This window comes from Anopheles darlingi, chromosome 2 (assembly GCF_943734745.1).
Source record: "Anopheles darlingi chromosome 2, idAnoDarlMG_H_01, whole genome shotgun sequence".
Taxonomy (NCBI): domain Eukaryota; kingdom Metazoa; phylum Arthropoda; class Insecta; order Diptera; family Culicidae; genus Anopheles; species Anopheles darlingi.
The window spans coordinates 77,468,557-77,487,456 of record NC_064874.1 but is presented as its reverse complement, the minus strand read 5'-3'; the positions used below and the strand labels follow the sequence as shown (position 1 = coordinate 77,487,456).

Below are 18,900 nucleotides of genomic sequence, written 5' to 3'. Positions count from 1 at the left end.
TGGGCCAGGTGGAAGAAGAACCCTCGAGAGAAAATGTTCTCGTTACTCCTCCTCGCACGTGGCAAGCACTTTTCACGAGAACTGCTGCCCTTGTGAGGAGTAGAGAAAAAGGGAGAAGGCAAAGAGAAGGAGGAGGAGAGGGTGTGGATGAAGTAGTTAAAATCTCTCCACCATCTCGGGCCATCCCGCTGGTGGTGCTGGTGGTCTCTACCACACACTTCACTCGCTTTGATCCTGTGATGTATAACTTTCGATCCAACCCGAAAACCTCAAACTCAAAACTCTGGCCACTGGATTCAACCGCCGCGGACTGAAACTCGCTCCACTAACTCACTGAGCTACTTCTTTTAGAGAAGTAGAACTATATAACAATTTGCGTTTCTTTTTTTAAATAAATAATTCACTTGCTTAGTTCATCCAACTCACTACAGCGATCTAGTTCACTGGCTGACCAGAGGCAACTATTCGGCCAGCGTATCAGACCAGCTAAACCGGTGAACTCGCTAGCGACTGACCTCTAAGCAGAAAGCCAAGGGCCGGATGGCCTTTCGACTTCTGCTGCTCTACAATTAGTCGCTACTCGCGATTCCGCGATTAGCGGTGCCCCGTTAAATGTTCAGTAGCTTGGGAGTGTATCTGGAGCAGCATCATAGATGAGGACTCTAGCGAGCTAGTTGAAGCGCTGCTGCTTAACCACAGCCCTACGACGCACATCATCAACGCCGCATTGGTGTGGATCTGTGGGCCCTAAGGTTGTGAGCTGTTCTGTCTTCAACGGCCACTTTCGAGCGATCCCTTTCGGTCGGTCTCGTGGTCGGTTAAACCAGAGCAAAGGGCCCCAACCGCTTGATCCGCTCAAGTGGCATCACGAACAACACTCAATAGGGTTTTTGGAATGGCGCTCACCGCACAGATGTTTCATATACTTCAAGACCGACAGATCCCGGACCTATTCAATATTCGGAACATTGTTTACTTTACTCAGGGCATGTGGTCGAGCTCGAAAGGATACAACGGCCGGGGACTCATGTTTCGTTGAAATAGGGATAGAGCGGATAGCCTACCCTCGAAACAGTAACTGAAATCTTATCGAAGAGGTATTTAAGCATACTAGCTAGAAACCTTTTTTGCTGTACTACCAACTGGGGTTAAACATACGGCTTGCCCGTTTTTATATATGTTACAAAAAAAACAACTGACAATCGGCGCTAATTTTAGCAGGAAAGGGCAAAGTGTTACGATTGTTATTCACGAACTACTCTTAACGTGTTTATTTTTGCAAATGTTGTTCAAAACTTCTATGTCAAACATTAAAAAGGTATTTAGTAAAACCAAATTATAGCACAACATTCTTAAACAGTTCGCAATTCAGAAAATAAATATTATGATACATGCAAAACACGAATATGTAGCCACGACATGTTCTGCCCACCAACGTCAGTTTGAGTTTGCTGGATAATCTTCAAAGCCAGTTTACTTTAGGCAAGGCAATCAATTACCCAAAACGAGCATACAAACTGCATCAACAGAGTTGTTATGATTGGCCTCCCTGGCTACTGCTACTGGTTAAGAGGCGCAACAGAAACGGTGCAAGCAAACAAGCAAACACTTCAGATGCAATTTTCACACCTACCGCCTTCCCCCCCACATTACCCGTTAATGATGATGCGACAGGTGACGCCAGACGATAGCCACCCTCACAGGGAAAGCCGGAATCAACGACTAAGACGAAAAGTCTAGGAAATCAGGGTGCCAAAAAGCCACGAAAACCTGCCACAAGAACCTGCTTCCACCCACTTCCCTGGCTGGTTCCACGCGATCAGCAAACACCACCTTCGGTGCTCTTCGCGTTCGTCGTAGAACCTGTTGACATCATCCGCCATCCGGCATGACGTGCAGGTAACGAACGAACGATAAAAAAAAACGTTGCACCACGTTCCTCGAATGGAAAACTGTTTCCCACCCATTTTGGTCACATTGTCGTTCAACTGCCGCCATGGCGCTAATATTTTGCCACTCCTTCCGAACCCGCGGTGCCCGGCCTTTGAGCTGCATCGAGCCACCACAAGCACTGGTCGGCCGGGGCTTGTTGATGACCGGCCGTGATGTTGTGGTGCGGATGGCTAACTGGCCTCGCTAATTGAAGTATTTGCTGCGCACAAAATAGCGACGACCCGGCGTTCAACGGACGTGGCTACCGAGCCTACTCTAGTCGCGGTGCGCGCCATCGACGTGACCATCGACGTGGCCACAAAAACCGCTCGCCTCGGCCGGCTCAGTTTCCCTTTTTAATGAGCATCACCACCTGTCGTCACAACGAAACCAAACACTGACGCACCGGCCATGCTCCGCTGTTTTCCAGAACGCGGTTCTATATAGATGGCCCTGGGAGTGAGCTGCTGCACGTTCGGAGCGAATGAACCAGTGCTGTATGCTGGAGCTCGCAGCTTGTACCCCTCCCCCCCCCCCCCTATGCTCAACCACTTTTGTTTGAACGTGTTTGTGCGTATGTGTAGCTGTACGGGGGCCGCGTGCGAGTATCGCTTGATGGCGGTCGGTTTGTGAACAAAGAAAAAGCTTCGCTCCGTCGAGTGCCGTCAAGGGTGGCAGAGGCAGCGAGCAGAGCTCTTGCTTTTAGCGTTTGATAATTAAACGAATATGCTAATTAATTTTCTAGATCACGTCAAACACAAGCGAACGCCCCGGTCCGGGAGGCCGGGACCGGACTCCCTCCCTCGTTGCAGACATGAAAGAGTTTCTCTTCCTTTTTTGGTGCACTGAGGGAGTGCGGGAAACCGGGAAAAAGAAAAGAAAACCTCCGAGAATGGCGCAAAAACACGTTCAAAACCGACGGCCGGTCGAGTCCTTCGCTACTGAGGAAGGGAGTTATTTTAAGGGATGTCTACCAGCGGCTAGCGCTGTGGCGTATGTGGCAAGAGACGGCTGTGTGTATGTCCGCACCGCGTTCAGTGGCACTCGCAACCACACGTCATCGTGTGCCACGTGAGAAGCATGGCGTGTAGAGGGTCAAGGATGCTCGTGCTGTACCGTCGGGTGTACTGTAATGACATACCCTGGAAAGGGTGAAGGGGAGTTCAAAGGGAAAAGGGGGAGCGCATCTGATTGTACGCTAGAACACTTCAGCGATCGCGATGAAAGAGATTTTCATCGTGGTGGAAACTGGAAAATTGCTTCCATGATGAAGAGATCAATCTCTCGCGAAGCGACCGTGCGACAATTGTTTTCCTTGGAGCAAGTGAACTTGAAGTGACTGTGCGGCGGGGCAGAAACTCATAAGCCTTCTCCTAAGACTTATAATATATTTAAAGAATGAGCAAACTTGTTGATAGACATTTTTCTTGTTCTCTCTCTACTCTCCCATTGCAGATAAACCGATTTTTGCGGAATTTCAACGTTTCCAAAGTGAACGACCTAGAGGTTTTTACGGACAGGTGAGTATCGCGAAGAGTTACTGCTTGTTATATGTCATCATGCTGAAAATGATTATTGTCAACGTCTTTGAGACCTGGTACCGTTTCCTGTTAGTGACGAAAAACCGGTTTACTTCGGCTTAGAAGGGGATTATTTTTGCAATTTTAATTTTGACGAAATCCTCAAAATTATTGCCAAACATTAAACTATCATTTTTCAAAAATATGAGAGCAAAGTATGATTAAAATGTGTGACATCAATCCCTTCCATACGTGCTGCAAAAATATAAAACGGCAAAATGCATCGTGCTCGATTATCTGAGATAAAAAAAATCGTTAAATTAGGGTTTAATAATAATAAGAAGAGTTTTTGCAGGTTACTCCCTCTAATTTTCTCTCTCAATTTTCTATAGTTTGATATTACTTTGCAGTAGAGCGTGCTCGATTTTGTAATTTTATTTAAAAAAGAGTTCCAAAACATTATTAATGAAATACCCAAAACCCACCTGAAACCAGGTCATTCAAGTCGAACAGGTCCGTTGGGCAGATTTTAGTGATTCTTGGAACCCATTTCTAATTGACAATGTGTCGTGTTCAAATTCCCAGACAAAATAACTCATGTCACACCCACCTGCAACATTCTACATCCTCTCATCCTCATCGTCAGATCTAATCATTATGTTCATTATGCTCCACATGGCATTTCGGTAACGAAAACCCACATTAATAGTCATCGCGATCAACAGCAGACAATCTAGAGCTGCTCGCTGCTTGCAAGTAAAAAAAAAAAAAAAAGATCTCCTCAATATTAGCACATGTTAGGGTACGCTGGCTTTTCCAGCAGCTCCAGCAGCAGTGGCGCCTTACCGCACTTACCGCCCCAAAAGTACCGAAAGGGCAGCGACACGGAAAAGCGATGTCGTCCCGTGGTCGAAACGGTGACGTGAAGCGCGTGACGTGCACCTGACCGAGGTGAACCGTCGTCGGTCTCCTCCGTGCTTAATTACTTCAATCCAACGATAATTACCTTGGTAACGAAATACTCGTGCCTCGGTAAAATAAGCTTCTGCCGACCTGCCGCAACCTGGCGCTACCGACGACGACACCGTCCCCTTCGTTAAATTAATTCTTCACCATTCAAGCCCGCGCCCAAAAGGTGGCACACCTCGTTGGGTTGCTTGCGTTCATCCCTGGAGCTTGCGAACGTGTAAGAAGGGGCGCGAGTGATGGCGTATTTGATCCCCGCTCCCCAAAAACAACAACAACAACCTGCACCTCCACCACACCACACCACAAACACACATATTTGGCGTGGCAATCCGTTGAGCACCGACACCTTGCGCGCGCGCTCCCTAATTGCTGCCAGATTTTCCCTCCCTTCCCCAGCCCCTTCTTCATCCCCCTCACGTTGCCGTTGCCACGCTAAACGTAGCCCATTTTCATTTTCTCACGCTTCACAGGACGCCACAGACGGTGGGACCCGGTAACGGGCTCAAACCACTGCCCTCGGTCTCGGCAACGACAACGACGACAACGGCGAGCAGTGGAACCACCGCCGGTGAGGTTATGTTTCAATTTTTCGGTCCCAAAATAGAGTCCAGCCGGGTGCGGGAAGCACTGGAGAAGATGACGGAACGGGGGCGCATCGGGAACGTGAGTTTGGTGCCCGGGACGAAACCGTCCTTCCGCCAGTCCGTCGGGCTAATGCTGCAGGTGAGTTCAGGCAATTCGCGATTCGTTACCCTTTACATTCTTATACTGACAAGGCAGCATACTTTCTATTAGCCGGTCGTGTAGTCTGGAGTGCTTTCCTCGAAGGAAAGTCTTTTTGAATTCTTTGTGCTCATTTGCAGTTAACCGGAGGGTGAAACATTTCGGGGAATTGATCACTCCGTTGTCGGGTTGCCTAACGAGAACGTTCAGTTGAGATAATACTTTCCTTTGAAATCATCGAGCAATCACTCTTGAGATGGTATTATGCTCTGATGAACGTCATCATCTTCAAATCGGGACGAAGCGATTCCATTTGTTTACTAAATTCTTCTATCGAGAATTCGATCTCGGTCCGGTTCAGGAGCTTTATCAGGATTCAGGCATCCTGTACCTTCCAGCCCCAAAAAACACCCCAACAAGGTCCCGGATTGGGCGCTGTCCCACGGTTCTGCCTTGCCTGGTTGCAGGAGCCACGTTTATGAACAGATTTGAGCCTCCATTTTTGACCCACTTCACGTCAAGTGTCAACAAGCTAAATCGGTGCTCCGGTAATATATACAAATTTGTGTCACTCTCCCTCCGCCATCCATCTCCGCCAGTGAACCATTAACAATGTACGCTGATGCTGCATGATGTCAGTTCGACGAGGTTCGAGGGAAACTGTGGGAACTGTTTCCGGGCTGGGGGGGGGCGCGGGAAAGGTGTGGCTGCATGAAATTGGCACACTTTACCATCACCACTCAAGCGGTTCAAAATCTCTTTTTCATTCCATTTCCACACCCGCCAACCCCGGGGTGGGGCCACGTACCACCGTTCGCACCGTCCTCAGTCCGTGGTCATCAATCAAAAGGGCCCGGTACGGGAGAACACCGAGTTCATCCTGTCCTGTGTGGCGCAGGGCTCATCAACGATGTCCTTCCGGTGGTACAAGAACGGTTTCCTCGTGAACGTGACCAAAGCAACAAGGTAAGGAACACACACAAACACACACACGCTCATACCTGCACGTTGGGGGGGCGGTCTAGCAGCTGAAGGCCTATGAGAAGCTCATCCATCATTCCTCCCGGGGAGCGTACCGGCGTACCGGACCGGAAGGTTGGGTTCCGGGGTTCCGGTGTTAGATGAGTGCGATGAGATGCTGTTCGTCCCGAAAAGCCTCTCACCTCAAGAGACCACCGTGACGTACCGGTCCCGAGCAGAGTCTTAGCCCGAATGAAGATTCACACAACACAGTCTAACCGCCTGACCCTCGAGGGTCTCTCCATTCCCAAAGGCACGTTAGCGCCAAAAGCAAGCAGAAGATGGACATGATAGTGGCCTCCAGAAGGGAGACCGGTGAACGGGCAACTCCACCCCCCGTAGGGCTGCCATCTATTTGTTGGTTTGACCGACCGAAACCTTTGATATGTTAAACATGTCATGCAACCGAAACCCTCCGCTCATTGGTGAATGAGGCCACCTCACCGTGCCGGACGCCTCGTGCTGTGACCTTTTTGCGGGACCATATACCTTCATCCCCGTACTTCTGGCTCGGTCTGGTAGCGGGCCTATTTACTCTTCGCTCCACAAACAGAACCGCACACGGCACCGCAACCCGAAACTAGCCAACATATTTCTGGCCGCTGGCTATACATCGAGCGTCGGAGCTGTACAACAAGCAGCGTCTTTAGCCATACCAACCCGAAGGCCCCGGTTCACCGGTGGCCAGCTTACTAACAAGTTCCCTTTTGATTATATTCTTTCGCCCAACCCTGCGGGGCGAGGGGTCCCCACCTTCGCGACCGTGCCATCCCGCCCATCGGTGCCCATCTCCCGGTGGTTTGGAAATCGCTTCGCAACCTCACCGTCGTCGTCGTCGTCGTCGTCGCCGTCGCCGTTTCATTATTAATGCAGAAACATGTGGACCCGGTTGCTGCCGCTTGACTCCAAGGATCACTATACCGCCCTGCTGAGCATTGGGCGGGCCAGCCGGCTTGATGAAGGCATTTACACCTGTCAGGTAAGCAAAAGCGGTCGTCGTGCTGTAGTAAGCAATCAAACCGATGTGAAGTTGCTGTAGGGATACACAAGCAACATCCGTGGAACCGTTTCTCAGAATTGTTACCTTTAAACAGGTTACATCGCCACCCAACTGGCGGTTTGTAACTGTTGGATTATACATCTGTCACGCGGCTTCGCACCACCGCCACAATCGCACTCTTGTCAGCTGCTGTTGCTGCTGCTGCCGATAAATGCGCAACTGTTCTGTGTAAATTTTCATCCCTTTTAAGATAAAGCGGGGAATCTTCTACAATGTTTCCAACGATGCAGTTAAATTTGTTCCCTGAATGTTGATAGAAATATCAAGCTTTGTTCGGTCTACTTAGCAAATGAAAGCACTATTCCACTCTTCTGGATATTCATTTTTTCTAGTATTCTGTAATGTACATCAAATAAAATTATGAAGAGTCTTGAATGTGAAATTATCTCTATATTACTGAAAAATGATGGCGGTTTCAAAGACGCTGTTCTTAATTGCACGTTTTATGCGACAATGTCTACTTAGATTGACGCCAAGAATTAGTCATGACCTACTCGGAACATTTCCAAAGCTGTAGATTGCTTAGATCAAGACATTTAAACTGTCTTGTTGAAAATTAACATGAAATCATTCAAACCCACGCACTCTGCTAGAAGATGATGAATGACGAGCCATTCAGTGAATGATTGATACAATTTGCAATCAAGTACCCTGATTTCGTGCTTTGTTTTGTAAAACGATTGCTAGGGAAGTGAAGGGAAAGAAGGCGATGGCACAATGGTACCTGGCTGTCTTCAAGTATTGCGACATTCCTCAATTAACGCAACGCTAGAAGGTAATTTTCCCAATCAAACACCACAGCGCAAGGGGTGGACTAACCCATCTTCCCGGAAGGTCTTGGCATCCCGTTTGCGTCACGATCGTGAAATGCGTTAGCAATGTAGCCCCTTCGAGACATGATACCGCTTAATTATACTTTACCATTTGCTTGATTTTCGTGGAAACAAAGACAATATCCCTCATTCCTCCCAAAAGGAGCTGTAAACATTATTCGTCAAACAAAGCAGGACGCTCTCTCTCTCTCTTTCTCTCTCTCTCGCGTTGTCTCGGACACTTATAAGCCACAGTCGCTTAATTAGTGTCTCGGTAAATGGTAATCTTCGCACCGGCCGAATGGCATGCCGCAAAGCCCTCAGTTTGCTAGCCATTTACTGGGCCCTGGGTGGGCCGAGACAACGGAGCCGAATGTCAAAAAATGCCGGCTGCAAGAAAAGCCCGGTTCCGGTTGATCCTCGTGGCGACAGTCACGGACTCGACGCAACTTTCGGAACGCGTACCGTACCCGTTAGTCCAGCTGCCACTGCTCATTGCATAACCTCTGGGACGCTTGACACGTACCGCAGCTATGTCATTGTTTGGCTTGGTTGAGGGAAGACAGGATTTGTCTTCGCTACTTTCACTTCTTTTCTTGGGGAAAATTATCATTTCCACCACCATTCGGACATGGAAGGAGGGCAAGGAATTTATTAAAAATGGTTACGCCACCGGAATGGCCCCGGAGAGCCGGGTTGGACTTCCAACAATAGGACGCACCGAACCCACGGTATCTACCAGAGGACGGAACCATTTTCGCAACTCATTTCGTCACCGTAGACTTTCGCTAATCCTCCGTTTGGATTCTCGGAACAAAAGATTCGCCAAGAAATGGTACGCGTCCGCTTCGGCCGGCCCTTTCTTGAAAGCTGCGTAACACAAACCCGGTCGGGTAGGTCGTGAGTATGCCGGGTAAAATGAAGTGCGAATAATGGGCGGCCGAGATTGTGTAAAATAGTTCCATTCTTGCGACATCTTCGCTGCGGATGGATACACCATTTCGTACGCGCTCGCAGATGAGCTTACTAAGGGCCATGGGGCAGACACACTACTCTGTAATGCTAGCAATTTACATCCGTCTGTCAAGTCCGTAGCAGTGGTAGCGGCTTCGGTGCCTTCCGGATCTGCGACGAACGGTGCGCGGTCTTTAATTATGCATCTTGTGATAATTAAAAATTAGAGCATCGCGGCTGTTGGTGCGTTGAAGGAGCCGCAACGTGCTCGCCTGCCAGTGCCAGCTACCCTTGCGCTACGCTTACTCACGATAGTGGCTGCGGGGTTTGGAGTGATGGTGATGGAAAATTACATTTTTTACTTTCCATTCTAGCTCTCGCCCAGAACAGAGCACATTTCTCAGAAGGTCTGGGTTTTGACTGTGGTAACCATTCACCAAAATCCGTCCAGCAGCTTTGGATGTGCAAGAACTTCAACCTTTTTCAATGAGGTTATCTAATTTGCGTTGCTCAACCTCACCAGCGAGCAGCAGGATGGTTCTATTAACACGGCAATAGGCGAACGCAAACTGTTCCGTTCGAGTCAAGATGGTCTCTAACGCAGGTTCGCAGGCCACTTGCCCCACTTTGCTATTGGAGTTAGTAATTACATTTTTATGCAAATTGTTTGGCGCGTATGTTTCCCGTAGCGTTCTGACAGAGAGGAGTAAACGATAGCACCCAGCATTCATTTTGTATTCTAATCCCTTTCCGCAGCTTGCGGGACTACGGGTGTTCGATGACGATAGACGTGGACGTAGTAAGCATCTTATTTTTTATTTATGTCGATCCACGAGATAAAAAATGGAGAACTTTGTTGTTCTACTTTAGTGATTTGTTGACGTTCGTTCGAATGAACTGTTGATTGATCAATAGCCGTGGCCACACGGGGCGAAAATTTGCGCGCAAATTTGCACATTAATGCCAAAATGTTTTCGCTTCGTGTGGCAGGGGTAAAAACCCGAAAATTTATGCCGAAATGTCAAACGTATTGTTTTCATCTGTGTTTTGGCCGCTGAAGTTGATTTCCGAATAAATTTTGCAGTTTTTAACGATTTTGTTGCTGTTGCTGTTATATTTATATTAAAAATGCAAAAACAATACGAAAAGAACCTACATTTTCGTAAATAAAACGTTCGATAGCGTCAAGGGTTCAGCGAAAAAGTCCGCGGACGTATAAAAGTTTGACAGCGTGTAAGGGTTAAGCGAAACCGTTTTGGCATTAATTTTTTCGTTTGCGCTAGGGTTTTCGCCCCGTGTGGCCACGGCTAATCATAATAAGAGTTTGCTTAATAAATATTCTTAATAAATAGACACACAATACCATTCGTCATATTTTTCGAGAATTCTTCTCAAGATTCACATCAGTTACCATCGGCGTTGCTATGATTCAACAATAAAACTACATAATTGCCGTTCACCGGAATACCGATGCCTGCTTGTTTCAACAGAAACGTCACATTGTCACATGGCTGTCGAATCCTTTGGATATCTTGAGTAAAAAAACGCTTTTCTCCAACTGCTCCTCGATGCATTCCATTGGCTCTGCCGTCTGGTAAACAAGCTCATAAAATGCTGTGCACTGACCTCGAGCTTTACATAAACCATTGCTCATCGCATTCCGATCAAGTTCGATTGCTTCGCTGTTTTATGCATCTGCGTTGCTTTCGCTCAACTTCCACTCAACTATCACACCATGGCCGTAAAGCAATGTTTTTATCAATAATTTTTATTCGAGTTTTGTCCTCCTTCCTGTACGGTGGAGCAATCGCCGCATACATTGAGACGTGAAGTGGCCAGCAAAGAAAGTACAGCGCCCGGGGGAAAACTTCCCAAGGGGACGACAACGCCGGTGATAAATTACACACAATTTACCATCGCAGGAAATCAATTCCACTTAATTTAATCCCACAAAGAGATTCGCTCGAGTGCTGCTGCTGCTGCTGCTGCAGCAAAGTAGCATTACGCCCCTTGGCTGCAAGCAGTGTACGATGCCATGTGCACACTGTAATCTCTCCCTCTTTCTGCTCGAGTATCGTTGGCTTGCCCTGCCCCTCCGCTGGTACTACCACTTCTTCCATGCTGCCACCAACCCTGCGTAGAACATTCATGGATTTAGATTGCATCCTTTTTATTTCAATCCAGTGAAAACGAGGATCGTTTGCTACTTTCTTGCTCTCCGGCTGTATAGCACGCAAGATACGGCCAGAAGTCAGCTCGGTATCGTAGCGTGTCAGCGTATGTTTGAACCTTTCATCCAGCGGCAACATCTTATGGGTCCGACCATTGCCGACTGCTGCTGCAAATAGTGCAATTGAAACCAAATGTGCAACGCTGCTACCAAAAACCAGTATTCAGAATGCTCTTGATTAACATAAGATGCACTGACTGATTGAGTTGCTCAGCAGCAGGTCTCGCATAGCCGGCGGAATGGTCTGCATAGTTCGAGATGCATGCAAAATTGGAATGATGAAAATGTGAAAACTGCTCTATAACCCCAGAAGAGGAGAGAGAGAGAGAGAGAGAGAGAGAGAGAGAGGAATTTCATTTCTTAACATGCAGCGCAATATGCTTGATTGAATCGAATGCCCATGGCCCGGTATGCAGCATTTCAACAGCGCAAAGATCAAGCGCATCGTTTTCCCGGCGAACTGCATTCCATCGGCAGCCATCTGTCAAACCTTTTGAATGAATGTTTTTCATCCCTTCAAGAAAAGCATAGCTTCAACCGGACGGCGGTACCATCAACGGGATTGCAATCCATTTTTCAACTTTCCGTTGCATTCCATCATTCCGATTGGGTGCAGCGGTGCAATTAGTGGCTCATGAAAACATTATGCTCCGTCCCTCCCTCCCCAGAGTCACCAGAAGTGCTCACGGGCTGCCAACACCATACATCATGCTACCGAGTTGCTGAGTGGCTCATCAGCAGCAGACAAGAACCGGTCAAGTATCGGGAAGATAAATCATTCGCTAAAACAAATCGACCCAACAACCCCTCCTCCCGGGGGAGGGTACGGTTTAAGACAACAAAAGCGATGCGCCCGTGGAGTGGAGTAAACCACAACAACAACGCACTCGGAACCGTAGCCGCTGTCTAGTCGAGTCTAACAAAGCGACCATTAAATGAACATTTATTTCCGGTCCCCCTTGACAACTACGGTGACGGTTGACGGTGGATAGTCTGGCGCTTCCGTCCGGATATTGAAACCGAAACCGGCCAGCACCAGCCGCCGACCAGGAACCGGCGCTGGGTTCCGTGGCCGGGCTAATGATCTTGCTGGCGAGTTTCGTTCGCCAGAAAGAAAGCATCTTGCGCTGCGAGGCGCGTTCTGCGGTGAGTCCTCCGGGTGAGCCGACGAGGAAGATCGAACGGAAGCAGCTCATCTTACGCTTCTCGGGTTTGTCGAAGAAGAGCGGATACAGCAGCAACAACAACACACACACACACACCGACACGGCGTCACCGCAAGCTCGATGTTCGATCGAAAACATTCGCTCGCCGGCGCTGAGTATTCTATTTTTGGTGATGCTCCCGGGGACCGAACCGCAAGCGCAGACAGGGGGAGATGAAACAAAACAGGAAATCGATTCCTTCTTCCAGCACCGAACGGGGGGCAACCCCACGGGGCGGCCAACCGGGTGCGCCATCTCATCTGTATTCATTAGCCCCGGCCGATGGTGGAAGCCACCAGCAATAGCATCACGCCATCGCTTAACCCAAACCGATTCTCACGCTCTCTCTCTCTCTTTTCCTCTGTCTTTGTCTGATGTACAAACCCGGACCGTAAAATCATCGACAATGGCCACTATCACCATCATCATCATCATCATCATCATGGTCGTCCTGATCATGAAGGTATCGGATATGGGTATCCAGCAGTGCCGGTCGACGAAGGTACAGATCCTAGAGGCCCCGCAGCTACGCGTCGATCCACCGAGTGTGACGCTGTTTCGCGGCGATTCGCTGCTGATCCGCTGCCTATCCCAGGATGCGGACCGCCGAACCGGTACGCTCGGGTACAGTTGGACCAAGAACGGTGTCCTCTTCCAGTCCGATCCGAGCCAGGAGCTTTGGGAGGATCTCTACCCGGACGGTAGCATCTTAAAGGTGCACAACCTTCAGGTGAGCATTGTTGTTGTTTTTGGTATTGAAGACACATCAAGAACCCTTGGCAAGAGCTCGATGGTTAATGTACGCCTAATGTTTCCTTCGCAGAAATCCGTCGTCTACACCTGCATCGTATCGAACTCGGTGGCCCCGGTATCACGGAGCGTACACGTGACGGTGGTGGAGCCCGGTACCGTCACGCTATGCCCACCGAACGAAGATTACGGCGTTAGCTGGCCGGCCAGTGCCAGTGGACCGGCGGTGCTGACCGATTGCCCGAAGCGGGGCATCGGCCTTGCCAGCCGTATCTGCGAGCAGCGTGATTTCGGTCGGCCCGAGTGGTTGGTACCGGATTTTTCCGATTGCGTACCGGAGGAGGTGACGGAGATCAGTGACGAGGTAAGACCGCCCTAGCTGGCTAGCAGCATTTATTGTTTTTTTTTTCTTCCCCTTTTTCTAGCTCCGTTCCTCCGTTCTGGGAATGAGGTTCATTTCAGCTCAAATTCACAAACTGATCTGTTTCGTTTTACAAAAATCGTTTCGTCCTTCCGTCAGAAACGAATTCGCATTCGAATTCGTGTTCGTCCTTCGAAGAACCACCCCAGCAGCAGATCCTTCTAATCAACTGCCCCACCCGAAAAGCGCCACTCCTCCGGTTCAGAGCGAATCGAAAAGGATTCCAGCGACGAGACGAACGAAACCGTAACTCGCCGGTTTGGTCCGTCCGTTTATATTCAATTGTCCGGGCTGCCCGTGCCCGTTTCTGCAGTGTCATCGATTCCAATTTTGTCAATGTAGCCGACCGTGGCACCCGAGCCAGAAAACGCCAGGAAGACGGCGGCCGAAAATCCGAAAAACCATCGGAAACCCCATCACGCGCCCGGTGACGCCGATGGCGCTCCCAATGTCCCAATGTCATTATCATATTTTCGGAAAAACAAATCGATCCACCATGCCCCGATACCGACCACCACCACCAGCAACTGTGTGTGCGTGTGCGTGCATGCGTACGCGTGTGTATGTGTGTGTTTTTGTACGTGTGGTTGCTACAATTTACTCGACAACATACTCATCGACCCATCGACGGCAGAGAAAGGGCTAAATGGCACACGTCACCATCATCGTCATCGTCTTTGGTGTCTTCGTCGTTGTCTCATCGTTTTCAAGGACGTGGGAACATGGCGAGCAAGAGACGGCAGAAGCTAGAAAGGTCAGGGGGGATACAAAAGAGAGAGAGAGAGTAAAAAGGTCTCAGAAAAGGCTTCGTCGTCGTGTGGTCGTGGGGCTGTAACCACATCGATGCTCATGTCGCATAAGTGTCGCAGACCTGATGCTGATAGGAAACGAGATCCTGACGAGATGACCGTTATTTGCCACTCATCCTCATGATGGTGGCAATGATAGTGTCTGGAACTCGTTCACTCGCTCTCCCTCTCTCTTTCTCTCTCTTTCTCTGAAAGAAAGTTCGCCCGGGTAAATGTTTCTTTTTTGCGGAATTTTCCGTTAGAGAGGATGAGGATTTTCGTTTACCGATGGGGCGAGCGTGCTGTAAGTTTCATGATTTATGGTTCCTTCGCGCTGGTTGGACGTTTAACGGATTATACATTGCAAAACATCTTTTCCAAGAAACAAATGACTCGCAACATCGTTAGCGTAACGCATGGGACTATTGGAGGTAGGTTCCGGCTAATCCGGCCACCACAATGATGCGTGCAGCAGGCTCCATCTCTCGCTCGCGTAACACATACACACACACACGCGCGCGCACATGCACACACAATGAACGACGGCTTATCGCTGCACCAGCATTATGCCGAACCGTAAATCAATGCACCGCACTGGATGGCACCGTGGTGGTTTCGAGCGGCACGCAACACACACAAGCGAACAACAGAAGCATTCGGCAGGACGGGGCTACAACGTAACACATGCGGCGCCACAAATGCACATTCAATGGCATCGTGCACACACTAATATTCGTAATTACCTGTCAGGCCACTATCGGTAGGTGGTTTTCCTGAACCACGTGCTATCACTGCAACTTCCTATTGTTGTAAGGATAGAAAGCAAACAGAACAGTGCAAGTGGCTTTGCAGCCGTAGTGTGGTTGAATATATGCGGCTAGAGGGAGCACGAGAAGACATAAAGGATGGTCATAATCATCGTACCCACCAGTCAACCGCGTGATCGGATTAATATTGGAAAAAGATATTTTGCAATATTTTCGCCCCCTGGTGTGCTCTCCCTTTTTGTGGTGCCGCTGCCCCACTGCCGTGGTCGGTGCTCTTTGCTGCGATGCGCGACTGTAGATCTTCTCGATATGTTTTAATTTATTTTATGCTTTTTAATGCTGCGCCCCGGTCCCGATACACTGTAACAACATCGAGCAGCTGCTATGCGGTTGGTCTTTCATCTTTGCATCGAATGTTCCAGTACCAGAGCAGAATCGCGTAACTATCTCGATCCTCTTAGCAATCGATACCTGGTACCAGCTGTTGACGGGGAATGTAACGCACCAAAGCACATAAGCTGTGCGCGTTCGTGCGTGTGTTTTGTAAAACAAAAAAGAATTTTTCTATTTTCCATTCCACTTTCAGTGTAACACTCAACGGAATTATTTTACATTCGCTCGTTGGATGGCGAAGCTCTGCCTAACCAGCGGCGTTCATTGCTGACTCTTCATAGCAAAGCTCCATAGCGTACACCTTACCTTCATTTCTTGTTCTTCTTTTCATTTCATGTTTCATAACAACACCCTCGACGCACCATCGGCGTCTTTCCCTTCCGGATTTGCGAACGACCTTGATCTGCTGCTGCGGTAAACCGGCGAACCGGTCTAGTTTCGAGGCCTAACGTACGGACTACAGAAAACCAACGGTTCCAGTGTGCTGCAGTCCTGCCTGAGGTACGCCACGGCACACCATCCGACGTTTCTGCCCGGTGAAGGTGGCTTCCTGCTCGGTCTGCTACACGAGGTAAGCACGGTTTTGCGCGGTTTTTACGAAACCACCGTTCCGCTCAGACTCGCTTCGGTTTCTCGTGACCGAAGAAGCGGTTCTGGCGGCTGTAACTGCCGCTGGACCTCAGGCATTTCAGTGTATGAATGTTGTTTCTTTTCCCTGTCACTCTTCTCAGCAGAGGTCGAATTTTTGGGTGTGGAAATTTAGCTTGGACTTTAGGTGCGCCTTCATGGATCAATGAGCGGACTTTTATAGCGTCCTAGCGAGCGGTTGCGGTTTTTAACTATTCATTCACGAAGGGAAAGTCTCGGCTACAGATTTGGACAGTGATATACATTGCATCCACACTTCTGTAATGATGGCTGACAGATAGCTTATCATTTAAGGACATCTGATATGCTCATATTTTTCTTGACCATTTTGGTTTCTTGGTAGTTCAAGTTACTAAACAAGTAAGCTTTCTTTAGTAAGACATCAGGATATTTGTTATTTTTGCAAAAGTCGAAAACATAGAAGTAGACGATTGTTGCGTTTGCTTAAGCTAAGCTATTTAAAACTACAGCTGACGAAAGTAATTGTGATTGATACACTCAAAGCACTATAGAAATCCTCAACTCACCAGTTATGATACTCATTTAAAAACTAGAACTATTTGGCGATTCCACTTGGGATCCCTCTAACGAAAAGTTCAAAATTTTAATCCTCTCCAAACCCCCTTCCAAAAAATGCCTTTTTTATATCCATTTAATTGAAAACTTCTGCTGTATACAACGAAACAGCTAACCTGCAAGCACTCCAAGAGCTTTCTTTATGTTCGCCCACCATACTCAACTGTTGCATCGTACAGCCAGGGCAACGATGATGATTCGGATTTCTTTCCATTTTACTGTTCCGGCGCTACTGCTCCGTTCCATAGCCAATGGACTATTCTCGGTGGAGAACAGAGAACCGAGTCTGCTACCGGGCAGCGTTGCGCCCTTGGGTAGGCGCACCGGGCAATCCCGTTTCACGTTTAGTTCAAACAGAACGAAAGAAAACACTTGCGAAAGATTAGCGTCCGTTCACGGTCGTAAACGTTCTGTTCGGTTTTCTACCGATGGAAAAACACGAGACAAAAAAAGCCAAAGGAAAATAGCAAACAGAGACACGCGGAAAAAGCGAAGCAAAAACATCAGTACCGTGTCGGATCGGATAAAAGGATGATGGGCGCGCGAACGGACAGACGTTCGGCCCGGACGAACGGACGGACGGACGGACGGTCGAAAACGCAGCTTAAATATTCACAAGTTTTATTGTGAGTGAATTATTTATAAGAAAATTTAATTGTGTTGCGCCCAAGCCCTCCGTGGAGAGCTCTCTAGACCGCCGCTAGTCGGGTCCTGGGGCTGGTGCGCTGCTCGAAATCGCGAAAAGATGGCCGCAGCCGTTGGTGAAAGGTGGTGGCTCGCTTTAACAAGGACCCGCGCCGCAGTCCCAGTGGTCTCTGCCATGCTCGACCAGATTTCAATTTATCCTGTGGCCTACGGTTTTTTTTGGGGAATTGTTTTTCGCTATTTCCAGTAACCACCGCTTCATTCAAATAACGTCAGTATGGCTTCACTTTGTTGATTGCCCTCGGTCGGAGAAGCAAATCTCTTTTTAAAGTGTTTTGTTTTCAAAAGAATTCTATGTTCTTCTATCTTCCATGCAAATAGAGATCTTCCTGACAGGCTTTGTATGATTAAGTGGAACCAATACAAATTCTAACAATGGTGCCAACAAAAAAAAGGCTGTTAAAAAAGTAACATATTTTATAGCGAAAAAATAACAAAAATATAACAAAGGAAGATTCAATCGATGGTTAAAATTTAAAATAACCATTTCAATATCAATTTCAAATTTAATGTGTTAGAATAAGGATATAATAACTACTGCTAAAGTTAGGACGCTTGAAACAACCATCAAACTACAAAATATCCAATAAAATTCTTCTCAAATTAATGTGTCAAACGCAAGATCGGAGATAGAAAAATGGATCCTCTCCTCGGGTCTGCAAATTTTGTCCTGTCAATGACTTCATAACATCCCCCGCAGCATCCGGTATCGGTTACATACGATCACAAGATTACGAACGCAATTAGCGCAGCCGGGGATTCATGTCAATCATCAATTATGCTCGATTGTATTTACCTTATCGCAAATCATAAACTCTCACTCACTCTCTCCCTCTGTCAACGGCACCAAGGGGGTACCAATTCCAAAATTCATAATCACGATCAATCAAATTGCCGGAAGGCCATCAGGTTTGCTCATAATTGCCACCGCGTTGGCGTTCGAATTCGCGGTGACATTTTGCAGATCATTTCGAGCGTTTAATTATTTCTAGCACACACACCATCGACGGTACCGGTACCGTCGGTATACGTGAACGTCGTCTATTGACTTTTCCAATTCCCCCTCATTATCGACCCGCTCCCTGACAGTTTCTCTCTCTCTTTCTCTCTCTCTTGTCTCTTTTTCCATTTTTCATTTTGCGCACAGGTGTTTAGCTACATCGAGGTGACCGGAACGCGCCACGAGCAGGAAATCGCGTCGGACATCATTTTACGCATCGTCGACCTCATCATGCAGAACAAGGCGTCCCTCAACAGTCAACAGGTATCGATCGAAACAGGAACGCGGGACCGCGGTTTTGCTCCGAATCGAAGTCAAAATGCGAACCAGTTCGTGTGACGGCAGCGTACCGATTCCCTCTCCCTCACAAACATATTTGCTCCCTTCGCCCACAAAACTCCATAAACTTTCGCACAAACGGCCAATT

The 18,900-nt window shown here is 48.2% G+C and overlaps 2 protein-coding genes across 2 annotated transcripts in view; one reads left to right on the top strand and one right to left on the bottom strand.

Moving 5' to 3' along the window:
- Nucleotides 1–18,900, bottom strand: part of LOC125948074 (trifunctional purine biosynthetic protein adenosine-3) — a 161,732-nt gene that overhangs the window by 49,680 nt on the left and 93,152 nt on the right. The window lies entirely within an intron of this gene.
- The window catches only part of LOC125959544 (uncharacterized), a 111,803-nt gene that overhangs the window by 87,455 nt on the left and 5,448 nt on the right, over nucleotides 1–18,900 (top strand). The window contains exons 7-14 of the mRNA XM_049692369.1: nucleotides 3,388–3,452; nucleotides 4,892–5,144; nucleotides 5,974–6,110; nucleotides 7,038–7,143; nucleotides 12,889–13,155; nucleotides 13,249–13,539; nucleotides 15,981–16,115; nucleotides 18,621–18,737. Coding sequence (XP_049548326.1) covers nucleotides 3,388–3,452; nucleotides 4,892–5,144; nucleotides 5,974–6,110; nucleotides 7,038–7,143; nucleotides 12,889–13,155; nucleotides 13,249–13,539; nucleotides 15,981–16,115; nucleotides 18,621–18,737 — 1,371 coding nt within the window. The remainder of the gene's footprint in view (nucleotides 1–3,387; nucleotides 3,453–4,891; nucleotides 5,145–5,973; nucleotides 6,111–7,037; nucleotides 7,144–12,888; nucleotides 13,156–13,248; nucleotides 13,540–15,980; nucleotides 16,116–18,620; nucleotides 18,738–18,900) is intronic.